The sequence below is a fragment of the Vigna umbellata genome, chromosome 7, assembly GCF_029865625.1.
Source record: "Vigna umbellata cultivar VRB3 chromosome 7, Vumbellata_1.0, whole genome shotgun sequence".
In the NCBI taxonomy this organism is placed as follows: Eukaryota; Viridiplantae; Streptophyta; class Magnoliopsida; order Fabales; family Fabaceae; genus Vigna; species Vigna umbellata.
This window is the reverse complement of record NC_142171.1, coordinates 419,338-433,605: the sequence shown is the minus strand read 5'-3', so window position 1 is coordinate 433,605 and position 14,268 is coordinate 419,338. Positions and strand designations below refer to the sequence as shown.

At 33.8% G+C, this 14,268-nt stretch overlaps 1 protein-coding gene across 1 annotated transcript; it reads left to right on the top strand.

The window, feature by feature from the left end:
- Positions 1-3,945: 3,945 nt before the first annotated feature.
- LOC124822662 (LOW protein: exocyst complex component-like protein) lies at positions 3,946-14,049 on the top strand. Its single transcript, XM_088094805.1, has 7 exons — positions 3,946-4,134; positions 4,273-4,367; positions 5,320-6,364; positions 7,745-8,269; positions 8,587-8,775; positions 13,318-13,454; positions 13,552-14,049. Exons 1-7 carry the CDS (start codon positions 4,039-4,041, stop codon positions 13,793-13,795), a joined length of 2,331 nt encoding a protein of 776 aa, XP_087950931.1. The 5' UTR covers positions 3,946-4,038; the 3' UTR covers positions 13,796-14,049.
- The last annotated feature ends 219 nt before the right edge of the window (positions 14,050-14,268 follow it).

Here is a 14,268-nt window from a genome sequence, read left to right as displayed (position 1 = left end):
TTTCTGGCTTAAGAATTGACTGATTGTTTCTTCATTGTTGGACATAATTGATGCCAATAACATTGTTTCTTAGAGACTTTATGTTAAAGATACATATTCTATTTGGATTATTCAATGAAGGATTTTTTTTATTTAAATAACGGATATCTAAATTTTAACCTTATCTTTTCGGTTGCCTTTTGAATTTGGAAACGTATTTTGTGGCTCTAGTTAATTTTGTCTTACTCTCCGAATTTATATCCGAGCTTAGATTGCAATCTTTGGCTATAGTTTTCTGTATTCTGGTGCATTCTTTTTTATGGTACAAGATTTCAAACAAATTGAAAGATTCTTTACATTGTAGTTTTCGTTGAACTTCAAGCTGCCCAAAGTTTATATTTAGAACCTTACTTTTTAAGTTATTCTACCTTAAGGTGCATTTTTATTTTTACCTTTTTCAATTGAACATGATGTCACATATAGTTCTTTGTTTTTGTTGAATAATAAAATGTTTTTTTATTAATGATAAGGTGGCTAATGGATTTTTTTATTTGTTTCATGTTCTGAATTGAGTAATGGTTTTGTAGGTGAACCCAGATGCTTCGCTGTACGCAGTGTTTTGAAGGATGCTCAAAACCATACCCTCATCTGAAGTCCTGGTTGTCCCCTTCTTCTTCCTCATTATTTGATTTCCACCAATTGTTAACAAGTTTGATCAAATAAAATACATTATCTGATCAACGTTCCTTTTAATTTTGTAGATACATTGTTGTGTTTGATCCTTTGGATGGATCCTCAAACATTGACTGCGAAGTTTCTATTTGAACTGTATGAATTTTAACTTCAAATTGTCAAACAAAATTGTTACATTTAAAAACTGAAAACATTACAATAACTGCCAGCATTTTCTGTTGCACATAGATCTTTGGAATTTACATGGTAAAGAATGAGGCTAAAGTAAGTCTTGAAGATGCAATGCAACCTGGAAACCAACCTGGAAACCAAATGCTAGCAGCAGGTTACTGCATGTATGGAAGCTCTTGCACGGTAAAACAGACAAAATATGTGAAACACGACTTGTATAACTATTAAAAAAAAAATTTCCTTTTCACAATGAATTTCAAGGTTGTCCTGTTTTTCTTATACAAACATAATTGGAAGTTCCCTATTTTTCTAGTCACGAATATATGTGATTGGTATTGATGAAGCACAATTCTTCGATGACCTTTATGAATTCTGCCGTAAAGCTGCTGATGATGATGGAAAAACAATAATAGTTTCAGGATTAGATGGGATCACATGAGGTAATACTATATAGATTTAAAATGCCCCTTCTGTTTGGTGGGGTTGAAATAAAGCCAAACTTTGAGATGATTTTGAAAGTGTTCAGAATAAGTTTTATGTTGTTGGTCATATGTATTTTGATTTTATGAAGAATATTGCTAACACTGTTGCAATTATTGATTTAAATGATATTTTTCCTCATTCTAATATTCTTGGTTTAGCATTTGTCATTGATTCTATTAATATAACTACTGTTAGTAATGTTGACTCTTGTTCATATTTAGATGCATTTTTTTATAATGAAGTTGATTCTATACTTTTAAGAATAACAACTCTTCAGTGTTAAAGATTTGAAAGTATGTTACAGATTTGGATTTTAGTTCTAATACTGCTGATATTCATGTGGATGCAGATTATTTTTGTTACTTGCTCTAGTCATTTTTTACCCATTTTAGTTGTTCATTTTAGTTTTTTTTAGAGTTCTCTTCATTTTGTATCATAGGTTTAAAGAGGACTTGGATACAATCTCATGTTAATGAATATTTAATATATACATACTTGATTTGTTCCTTTTAATATTAACATGTTAAGTATCATATTTTTAACTTTTTAAATAAATTTTTCTATTATAGGTATTTTTATTGACATCACAAGTCAATGAAATGAAGGCAATGATGACATTTTTGTTTCAACGATCATTGGTAATAATTCTTAAATTTATTTGTATGATTTTTGTATTAAATATATTATCAACTAACTATTATGTTATATTTTAGGTATGTGATTAAGGGAGTGTGCCAAACAATGGATGTAATGAAGAAGAAAAAAATTAGATATTGTTATTGAATATCTTTCAGTCATATTTTTAGTATTGAAAATTTGTATTGAATATGTATTGAACATCTATATTGAACATATGTAATGAACATCTTTTATTTTAATTTTTATATATGAACAATTAATTGTATGAATGATATTAGGTTGAACAATGTAATTTATTTTATATAATATTAATCAATTTTATTTCATATTAATTTATTGTTTGTTTTGTCAATAAAACCACTTTTACAATAATCCAATTTTATTACAATAAAAAATGAAAAAAATGATTTGTATACATTTTTGGCGGTTTTAAAACCCCGGTTAACTAAACTATGCAAAATAGGGGCGGTTTTGAGAGAATCTCAGCTAGTTCCAGCGGTTTTTGAGTAATCCCGCTAATACTGGCGGTTTTCAAAAAAACCCCTGAAAATTTAGTGACGCAGGTTTTTCCAGTGATTTTTCCAACCGCGGGAAATGCGTTTTCCGGGGGTTAAACCGCCGGTAACCTCAAAAATAATCCCCATAAAAATTACAGATTTTTGTAGTGTGATACTTTTATTCTAATGAATTACTATAAGTTCATAAATAATATATTATATTTTATTATTATTATTATCTAACAATAATATTTAATAATATCTTTCAATATGTAAATTCTATATAACAAAATCTAAAAATATCTTTTAAAATTTCTAACAATATCTAATAATATTTTTTTAATTTAATATTTTTTTTTCAAATCTTAAATTTTAGAACATATTTTAAAAGGAAATAAACCATAAAAATAGGAAATTATTTTATTTTCTATTTAAATAGTTAACCATTGTATATTTTTCTTAATTATTCACATATATGCATTCACACACGTAGACACAAATTTCTTCAAATTCTACATGCACTTAAAGAATGTGGGAGACACATGCATAATAATAAGTCCTTCCTCAATTAGTTAAAGGACTTCAATTAAAAGTTCACACCTGCGATTATCTAAGTGACTTCACTTACCTTGAATAGAGAGAATGAGATAGAAAAGTGCATTCATTTGAGAGAAAACAAAAGATAAATAGTAATTTTTATTTAGACACATTATAGATAAATTATTGTAATTTTTATAAAAAATAAAAAAAGATAATATAGTATAATTTCTTAAAAAATTAAAAACGAAATCTTACACTTTACCTTAAATTATATCGTTGGCCGAAACCTATTAACCCAAAAGCCTTATGCACATGTCTATCCATATTTTTTTTGGTTAAATGTGAACAAGCCATACGGACGAGTCAACCTTTATTACGACTTCTAACTTTGATGCTCATAAAATATATCACTTTGAAGTATTTTTATAAAAAAATTTCTATGATAGTTAAATTAATTTATAAGTTAGTAAATAACGTCTCTCCACTAATGAACTAATTTTTTCAAAAAGACTTTGTACCCCTAAACAAATTTTTAAATATTTTTAGAATTTAAATTAACTCTAAAAAGAAAAAAAGTGATACGAGATTTTAAAAGGATTAAAATAAGAAAAATGTTTCAATAACCAAAAACCGAAATTTACTAATTGTAAAATGACATAAGTGATGGTTAAACTTTTAGAAAAATGACACAAAAAGTAGGTTTATTGAAATTGAAGTAAAAAAAAAATCATTTCATAAAGATTAACATGTTTAAATTAATTAATTAACTAATTTATTTTTTGAGCTGCTAACAATTTACAAATCAAATAATGATAAAAAAAATTAAATTTCAATCATATATAAAAAATAAACCTGTCTTAAATTTAAGATTAAAAACATATTCTGAACAAAGTAAAATAAAATAAAAGACACTAAAATTTTCCATTCAAAGAGACAGCATGACTTTTCAATTTCCATAATTTTTGTTGTCCGAATGCCCCTTGTCTTAGGTGAAGATCGAGCAAAAGGGACAACTGTGTCTGTGTGAGACAGAGAGATGGAGAGTAGCGAGGAAGAAGATGACTTCCCTTCCATCGAGAGCATCATCCCCCAATCAAAGGTTGACTCTCTCTACCAGTCCCACACCGAAAAGGTTCGCTTTCTCTTTATTTCGGAATCAACAAACAATGCATACTCTGAAACTTTCTACTTGTTCACTTGCATTTATGTTCTGCGCGTGTGCGTGTTTCTTTTTTTGGATTGAGGCGAACCCATTTTGTCTATTTCTCAGGGGATCAGGAAGCTTTGCTGCGAGCTTCTAGATTTGAAGGATGCCGTGGAGAACTTGTGCGGCAATATGCACTCCAAGTTCTTGGCTTTTTTGAGGTAACCTATGTCACTACGCAGCTAGCATTAATGTATTGTTGTATCACCAATAGCTTGATGTTACCCAGCAATGAATTTCAAGAACTTTTTATATATTTTTGTACATTTTGTCTATATTTTCTGTTAAAAGTTTAAGTAGCAGCACACATACACGTGGGCAATTTTAACTAAATGATGTATTGTGTTGGTCATTATCCATGAACTTTATGTGCTAACCAATGTGTTTTTCCTTTTCATTTCTTCAATGAATATAAAATGTTGAGGTATATTTGCTTGTTGATTCTGCTGTGGAAACGGAAGCTAGTGATCTTATTTCATTGATTGGTAATTTCTTGTTAAGAATTCGTCTGCTAATTTTCAAATTGGAATAGTAAGAATGGGGAAACTTGTTAATTAGATCTGCAGCTTTAGATAAACGGGAAACATGGTTGACATCTCAATAGGAATAAGATGGGAGTAAAAAATTCATAGGTGCGCTTTAGTGAAGTTGTATTGAAAGTTGACTCATAAATCTATGGTATGGAAGCAGTAGTGGAAGATGAGGAACAAGCTGGTATTGTTTCATTTATTTATTTGTGATGGGAAAAAAGCTCAAGCTGTTTAAATTTTGCCCTGTAAGTTGGTTATACTTTTAGTATGTCCAACACGCCCTGATACACAATTATTTTGCGCTTGAGCATTAAATGTGAACAAAGCACTAGCACTTTGTGCTGAAATTTAATTTAATTGGGGGAATACAGGTAAAAAGTGTTGAACACTTAACTGTGGTTGGAAGACAAAGCTTCCCAAGCTTAGGCTGTTAGTGGAAAGCCTATCAATGGTTCCTATTTTAATGTTTCTAATAAGTATGAAACATGGATACTAAAACAACAGACTTTTTAAACTATTTCAATAGCTTTCCTCGACTATATCATATGCATATACAATGTGATGTGTGCTCTTAATATTGTAGAATATCTGAAGAGGCCGTGGAAGTCAAGCATGAATTGATTGAGCTGCAAAAGCATATCTCAGCACAAGGTATTCTTGTTCAGGATTTGATGACAGGTGTGTGCAGTGAATTGGAAGAGTGGAATCAGTCGAGCAATGATGTTACTGAAATTCAACAGGAACATGAACTGCCTGAATTACTTGAGCCATTACCAAATGAGCGTAATGACCAGAAAATATTATTCTTGGAAAACATAGATGTACTTGTGGCTGAGCACAAGTTTGAAGAAGCATTGGAAGCATTAGAAGCTGAAGAAAAAAATTCTGGTGAGTTGAAAGGCTCAGGAAATAACTCTTCAGATGATGTTTCCTCATATAAGTCTGCTTTGTCAGAAAGAAAAGCAATGCTTGAACAACTGTTAGTTGGAATTGCTGAACAGCCGTCTATTAGTTTCCCTGAGCTTAAGAAAGCCTTAAATGGTTTAATAAAACTTGGAAAAGGTCCTCGTGCACATCAAACAATGCTGAAATTTTATAAGTCTCACCTCCAGAAGAGAATTGAGGCTTTTCTTCCCTCAAGTTCTCTCTGCCCTGAAACATTTCCTTCTACGTTATCTAAGATTGTGTTTTCTGTAATATCACTGACAATAAAGCAATCTGCTTTGATTTTTGGAGATAATCCTGTTTACACCAACAGAATTGTTCAGTGGGCAGAGTGGGAAATTGAATATTTTGTTCGAGTGGTGAAAGAGAATGCTCCCTTATCTGAGACTGTTTCTGCCTTACGTGCTGCATGCATCTGCACTCAGGCTAGTCTGAACTATTGCTCAATTTTGGAGTCACAAGGATTGAAAATGTCTAAATTACTGCTGGTGCTTCTCCGTCCTTCTGTTGAAGAAGTTTTAGAATCAAATTTTAGACGTGCTAGAAGAGTAGTTCTTGACATTGCTGAATCCGCTGAATGTTGCCCATTGTCACCGCAGTTTGTATCTTCACTTTCTTCAATTGCCACTTCATCTAGTAGTATGCTTGTTGAGAGTGGAATGCGATTTATGCACATAGTTGAAGTAAGTAGCTTTGTCATATGATATGGCCTACACATTCTTGTGTTATGGGATCATGTTAAGTTTATTGGCTAGATAAGAATTTGTTTATATGAAAAGCATTTGCTTTAATTTTTCTTCCTTTCCTTTTCCATTTTATTCTTGCTAGCTGTTATTAAAACATTTATGCTCTGGATATATGAAACATGCTGCTGACCCTCATCTCAATAAAATAAAATGAAAAATCTGCAATAGATTTGTCTGTTTGATAAGAAACTATTGATTAAGGTCCTCATGACACATTTCAGGTTTTAGGCCTTTAGTAAATGTTCCTTGGGGGAGAAGTAACAACAATATTCTTAGAAGTTGGGTTTGGACCAACTCTATAAAACCAGCTTATGAGGTGACCAATTCCCCTCACCCCTCCATCATTACCTTTAAGATTGGATGTTTCAAGCATGAACTTTGCAAGATTGGTATTTGTAGGTGGTTTAATAATGACCAGATAATAGGTGTCCTGGTATTTCCAAAAGTAATTGTTAGAATAAACCTTAGTCTGGGGATAATTCAGCCCAACAAATTTGGCCTGTGAGGTGAAGATTATCCCCATCTGTGTGCACTACTTTGGTCATATCACCGATAGATGTGTGATCTCTAACATATACAACTTTTGGTTGACTATGTTTTGTAGAGTTATTTCTTTAGCCACATTTTTCCTAAGCTACACAAATTTTTACCTAGAATTCTCTTGATAAGTTTCCATTTTGTTAATTAAAGAAATATTATTATAAAAGGAATGGCTTAGTGGCTTAGTGCCAGTAAAAGGTGGGACATGTGGACAACAACGGAAGATAAAAGAAAAGTTTGAATGCAAAAGCTGTCAAAAAACTCAAATTCCTCTACATCTTTGATAAGTTCTTTTAATGAAGCAATGATAAAAGCCTCTAAAGGAAGCCATATAATAGATCTCATAACATAACAGTGGTTGAGAGTAAATTATATGCCAAACACTCTGGAATAGTGTTCTGCTCCAATCAAATAGTCTAAAACTCTGCAAAATTAGCGCATCAGAATGAAGTTTTACCTTGATCATTGTAAACGTCCTATTAATAACCACAATCTTATGTCCTAACAAGAAGCTTGACCTTGGGAGAGACTTTGTGTATTTGAAAGGTTCAATACTGAGTGGTGTGGATAGTGTGGTATCCTCCTGAAATTGATAATCAGTGTTGATGGTCATAGTGTTATTGCTCCACCCTTGTTTGATTCTTCATTTGTTTTGTTTATATCTTATTATGTATGTTTAAGAGATTGTCTTCACATGATTGCAAATGAACAACCTTGCTAGGAATTTTGCTTTGTTTTTCAATAACATAAGTAGTGTACTTTTGGAACAAATTTCAGGAGATATTGGAACAGTTAACGCCATTGGCTAGGTTGCACTTTGGGGGAAATGTACTGAATAGAATCTCACAACTTTTTGATAAATACATGGATGCTCTTATTAGAGCATTACCCGGTCCTTCTGATGATGACAATCTTCCAGAACTGAAAGAGGCCGTGCTTTTCAGAGCTGAGACTGACTCTGAACAACTTGCAATATTGGGAATAGCATTTACGATATTGGATGAACTGTTACCAAATGCTGTGTTATCAAGGTGGATGCTGCAAAGTGAAGGCAAAGAAACAAATAGTGGATCAACAGAGAATCTAACCTTCAATACAAATGCTAGTGTAGAATTGAAGGAGTGGAGGAAGCATCTTCAACATTCTTTTGACAAACTTCGGGATCACTTCTGTCGGCAATATATTTTGACTTTCATCTACTCGAGAGAGGGGAAAACTCGGTTGAACGCACATATTTACTTGGGTGATAACAGAGAGGATAATTTCTGGGATTCTGAACCGCTTCCTTCGCTTCCATTTCAGGTCATTATTCTTATTTTTCTGCCTTTTCTGTTACCCATGTTTTTGCTATTAATTTCTTTGTTTGATCATTCCTTTGCTTTTTCATGTTTATTTTTGGCAATGTTAGCTATTGATTGCATGTTTGTTCAATCATTATTAGAAATTGATTTCCTGAATGAAGCTGTGGCAGTTATTTGTTCACTAATTCCTTGCATTATGCCATTTTACTGAGGTGTGTGGCTGGGCATCTGTTGGTCTGTGTATATATATTTGTTTATACGTATCTATTGAGTTGTGGTGTTTTGTTATAGTGCTGACAAGTATGGCTATCTTTGCAGGCATTATTTGCAAAGCTGCAGCAATTAGCAATTGTGGCTGGGGATGTATTAATTGGGAAAGACAAAATACATAAAATTTTGCTTGCTAGGTTAACAGAGACTGTTGTGATGTGGTTGTCGGATGAGCAGGAGTTTTGGGGTGTGTTAGAGGATATTTCAGCTCCTCTACAGCCACTTGGTTTGCAGCAGGTACTTGTTTATATATTATACTTGATAATGGAAAATGAGAAAAAAAAGCCTTTAAGATATTCTTCTATCCCTCAGCTCATGCATGTGTGTGTGCGTATATATATAGAAGTTCTTATTTAGAAGATTAGAGATACAAAGAAGTTAATATGAAAACAAAGGCTGTCCCTAGATGAAAGACAAATACAGTAAGCAAATTTTTATCAAATATGTGTAGACAAGTTAACCTATTTTTACAAAGTTAGCCTATTATAACAAGTCTAACACTCTCCCTGAAATTGGATTGTATTGCATGTACCAAGTTTGGAACATACAAATTGAAATTGAGTTCCTCTTAAGGAATTAATCATAATATTTGCAAGTTGATCATTCGAGCTGACAAATTATGTACAAATTTCTTGGACAACAACTTCTCTTGAACAAAGTGGTAATAGATTTTGATGTGTTTGGTTCTGTCATGAAATATCGATTGGAAGCAATATGAATAGCTGTCTGGTTATGAAACTACATTCTTGTCTGATGAATTTAACAAAATTCCATCTTTTGGAAGAATTTTATCCAAAAAAGTTCACAAGTGAGTGATGTCATTACTCTACTCAACTTCAACACTTGATCACGCAACCACATTTTGTTTCTTGCCTTTCCAAGAAGTAATATTGCCTCTTATGAAAACACAATGTCTAGTAGTGCAATGCTTGTGTATAGAACATCTTGCTTAATCAACATCACAATACCCAAGTATTTGAACATTCCCCTTATCTTCATATAACAATTCTTGTCTTGGAGCCTTTTTGTTGTATCCAAGAATGCAAATGACTGTATTCCAATGATCAAGACGAGGAGCCTGAATGAGTTGACTAACCACTCCAATTACAAAGGATAAGTCAGGTCTAGTAATAGTGTGATAAATAAGTTTCCCAATTAACCTTCTGTATCTTTTGGCTTTGAGAAAGATTCACCATGTTGTACTATTAATTTTGATTTGTATCAATAGGACTATCCATAGGTTTACTATAAATATACTTGTTTCTTTTAGTATATTTAAGATATATTTCCTTGGAGAAATTACAGTACCTTCTAGTATGGTCAAGTGCTTCTTGTGCAATTTTAGGGATAATAGTAGAGGACACAAAGGAGTTAAGATAAAAAGGAAGGAGATAGTCAATGATAGCATAGAAAAAAATTGTGAATAGGATGAGGATTAAGGGCAGAGCAAGTACCTTTTTGAAGAGTGATGGGTTAGTTGGGATCTTCATCATTGCAAGCCATTGTACTCGTAGATGGTGGTGAAAGGCTTAAAGAAGAGGACTGGCCATGGAACACTAAACCAATCTATTGGGTTTTGTGGTGGTGAGTGAGCAATTCTGGTGAACATGGAGGAGGTGAGGAGCATTGAGGAGTGTTTTGATTTGGAGTGTCATGAGCTGGATTCAACTAATTGGGACAGGTAAGATTTGTAGGATAGAACTAGCATCAACAAGGGAAGAAGGGAAGAAAGGAATTTCTTAAAAACAGGTTACACTATAAAAACATTTTGTAATTTTTAGTTTATGGACAATAACATTGATGCCTCTTTTGGAAACAAGAATATTCCAAGCAAACACATTTTGATAGCTCATGCATGTAGCTTGTCCAACCTTGGGGACATATCATGGACAAAACTACACAATCAAATACACGAGTAGAGAGTTGAAATAAAGGGTCATCTAGAAATTAGAAAGTATTGGGAATGTGATTTTCAAGGAAGAAAGATGACATTTAGTTTTTGAGGAGCACGCAATAAGAATAGTATCACCCTAACGATGAATTGGGACATTAACACAAGCAATAAGGTTCAAGTAGTTTCAACTCAATGTTTATTTTTTCTTTCTATTTTGACATTTTTGCTGGGATGTATGAGGATATGTGAACTGATGTTAAATGCCATTTCAGCTTAAAATAATAGAAAAAGAAAATATTCCTTGGTGTGATCACTTCTCAAGATTTTGATAATTTGGCCAAATTGAACTTTGATTCCATTAAGCAGATACACAAAGATTGACAACAGTTTAGATTGATCTTCCGGTAAATAAACCCAAGTACAATGAGATTATTCATCAATAAATGTAACAAAAAATGAGGTGGTCCAACTTGTAGAATTGAGGACGTATGCTATCACTAAGGACACCTTGTATAACTCATCCAACTTCTTAATTCCTTCAACCTCCGAGAACATCTTCACTGAGGACACCTTGTAGAACTCATCCAACTTCTTAATTTCTTCCAATGAATCAACCTCCGAGAACATCTTCAACTCTTCCACTGCTAATTGGGCCTTGTTGAGAAGTAGGGACTTCCAACTGGCCTCAACAATAAAGCAAGTCATGTGATTTTGTTTGTTTAAGATATGCTAATTTATGGGCATAGTGTTAGGAATAAAAGAGGGAAGTAACATAATACCGAACGGTAAGGCGCGTTGGAAGTGAGGCCGAACGGTGCATCAAAGGATAAGTCGAACGGTAAGGCAAAGGGGAAGTGAGGCCGAACAGAAAGAAAGGGGGAAGCGAGGCCGAACGGAGTAAGAGAGGGGAAGCTAGGCCGAACGGTAAGGCTAAGGGGAAGCTAGGCCAAACGGGGTAAGAGAGGAGAAGCTAGGCCGAACGGTGTAATAGAGGAAAAGTATACCGAACGGTATCACGATAAGGCAGGGGGAAGTTAAAGGCCGAACGGTGGTTTCAAGGGAAGAGGGACTTAAGGGCCGAACGGTAGCCAGGAAGGAAGATGGAAGGGTAGACCGAACGGTATTTAGTAGAAGCAATTTGGGTTAGCAGAAAGGTTAGGGCTTGGGAAGGCGACACTATAACTGTAACTCTATTCAGGGAGGTTATTATCTTTTGGGTAAAGACTGGGCATATTTGCCAGTGGAGGAAGATAGGCTTCCATTGGGGGAGATTACACTTGTAATTTTCCATACTTTACAGAATCAATAATACATACTTACATACTTACATACTTTCATTTCTATTGTTCTAGTGTTTGAGTGAGAAGAGAGCGTAGATTTAGGTCACTCGTATAAAGTAACCTAACACACAGTCATAAAGGTAATGAATATAATTTGCAAAAATATCCTTTTTCCAAAAAGAGTTGTAAGTTTTGAATGCAGAGTTCCCAATATATTATGTTCCACATATTGTCACAACAAAGACAAAGCTGAAAATCCATCTTCTGTTGTTCTGCTTTTTCTGATGGTATCTTACTACCATCTTTTTCCAAGTGATAATGAAAACCTTGACTAGAAACCAAAGCTCAACAAATGTAGACCAGGTTACCATTAAGTTCTTTTGAAGTAATTGAAGGAATCCTAGACAAAGAGGTGGTAGTTCCTGAAGACATTTGAAGATGTTAGAAGGCAAAACAGCAACTACTAGTGGCTGGAAGAAAAAAGAGACATTGAGAAGGACAACAGCTGTTCCTTATGGATTGAGAAGACTAGTGGTGGAAAACAAAAAGGACAAGGAAGGCTGGCAAACACTATACAAGCCTCACAATGCTGCACTGGTGAGCAGAGGGCAGCGTGTGGCTGTCACTCACCTAGTTGAAGAATGCAAAGAAACTGTGCATGACAATGTTTCAACCTTCATGGTTAGCTGGGTTTGCTGTCTCTTGGTGAATCATGCCAGATCTGATGTTTGCTGAAGAGAAAGATGGTGGCTGCAGGCAAGCGTGCACCCTGGGTTGGCTGTCGCTTGTTGAGATGAGAAAGACCAGGTGTTTGTTAGCAGAAAATAATGGTGGTGAGAGACTGTAATTTCACCGGGAGGTGACAGTATTTTCACTGGACAATGGTATACAAAACACGATGAATCTGCTTTGACACTAATTTGAAAATGAAAAATGAGAAACAAAAAAACTTAGATATTGAACTAACCCTCAGCTCATTCATGTGTGTGTATAGGAGTTCTTACATAAGATTAGAGATACAAAGAAGTTAATCTCAAAACAAAGGCTATGCCAATGTTTGATCAGACATATGCAATAGAAAATAGCATTTTATCAGAGATGCCTAGTTAACAAGTTAACCTTTTTTAACATTTATAAATACTTTTGTGCCCATATTCCTATCATCCAAAATTCTAAATGCAACCTGAGTTTTAAATTTTTCTTGCTGCTAAAAATGCATTTGTGGACATTGAACAGTCTTGATGCATCATTTTTTAGAATTCGTTGTTAAATTCACATTTCCTCGCAAATAGATAGCATATTTTTTCTTTGTCCGACAAAAGTCGTGATGGTTATGATGGGAGTCACAGATTGCATCTCAATAGTATGCATCAACTACAGGTGAAGATACAAAGCATTTCATCCTTCGATGATATGTCTGTAGCATCTTGATGTAGCCAAGCCTATATGTTTTATGAGAAATTACTTAAATATCATGCAACTATTTCCCTCGTCCCAGTAGATAAATTGTTATTAGTATTATTCTCTTTCATTTTAGTTTGGTAACACTCTTGTAGATAGGGTTTCTTCTCTGCACTCCTCACCATAACTATGTTTTTGTGACAGTTAATTCTTGATATGCACTTTACTGTTGAAATTGCACGCTATGCGGGGTATCCATCTCGCCACATCCATCAGATAGCATCAGCTATCACTGCTCGTGCCATCCGGACCTTCTCTGCTAGGGGCATAAACCCTCAAAGGTACTCTTCATTTTTTCCTTTACCTACCATTCCTTGTCCTCATCTGTATTGTGTTCTTGGATTTTAACACCGATCACTTTTCATGATAAATTATTAGTGCACTTCCTGAGGATGAATGGTTTGTGGAAACTGCAAAGTCAGCAATACACAAGTTCCTGCTTGGGGCATCAGGATCGGAAGCATCAGACACTGATGAAGATCATATCATTGTTCATGATGAACTTGTCTCCGACTCTGATACTGTTTCATCCCTATCTTCTAGGGATTCAACCGAGTCTTTTGCTTCTGCTAGCATGGCCGAACTTGACAGCCCCTCCAACTTGTCTGATCCAGATAATTGATTTTTTTTCTAAACTATTATTTAAAATAGAGTAGGTTTGTATTTTGAGAAAGGTGATGTCATATGAAGTTTTTAGCATCAAATGTGTTGTAGGACATGTTCATAAACCTTGCTTAGGGGATATAGCCAATGCCTTGGATTTAAGTTAAGACGAGTTGAGTTAGAGACTAATCGTGATTCATATCACTGTATATTTTAAAGCATGGGTTTCTATTCCCATTTTTTCTGTTAGTTGATAATTTTTAGTAAACCATATTTTGATGTCTCTTTCTTTTTGCATTTTCGTTTTTTCTTAACACCTATTTGTTTTTTTATATATTCTAAAAAATAGCTCTTCCCTCTATTATGTGAAAAAACAAATAAATCTAATTGTAGGAATATTATTGTATCCAAAGAAGTGAACAGAAACATTGAATAGAAACACGGAACCTAAGTTAAGAAAGGTCTCAATAATTGTATTGAATATTGATCAAG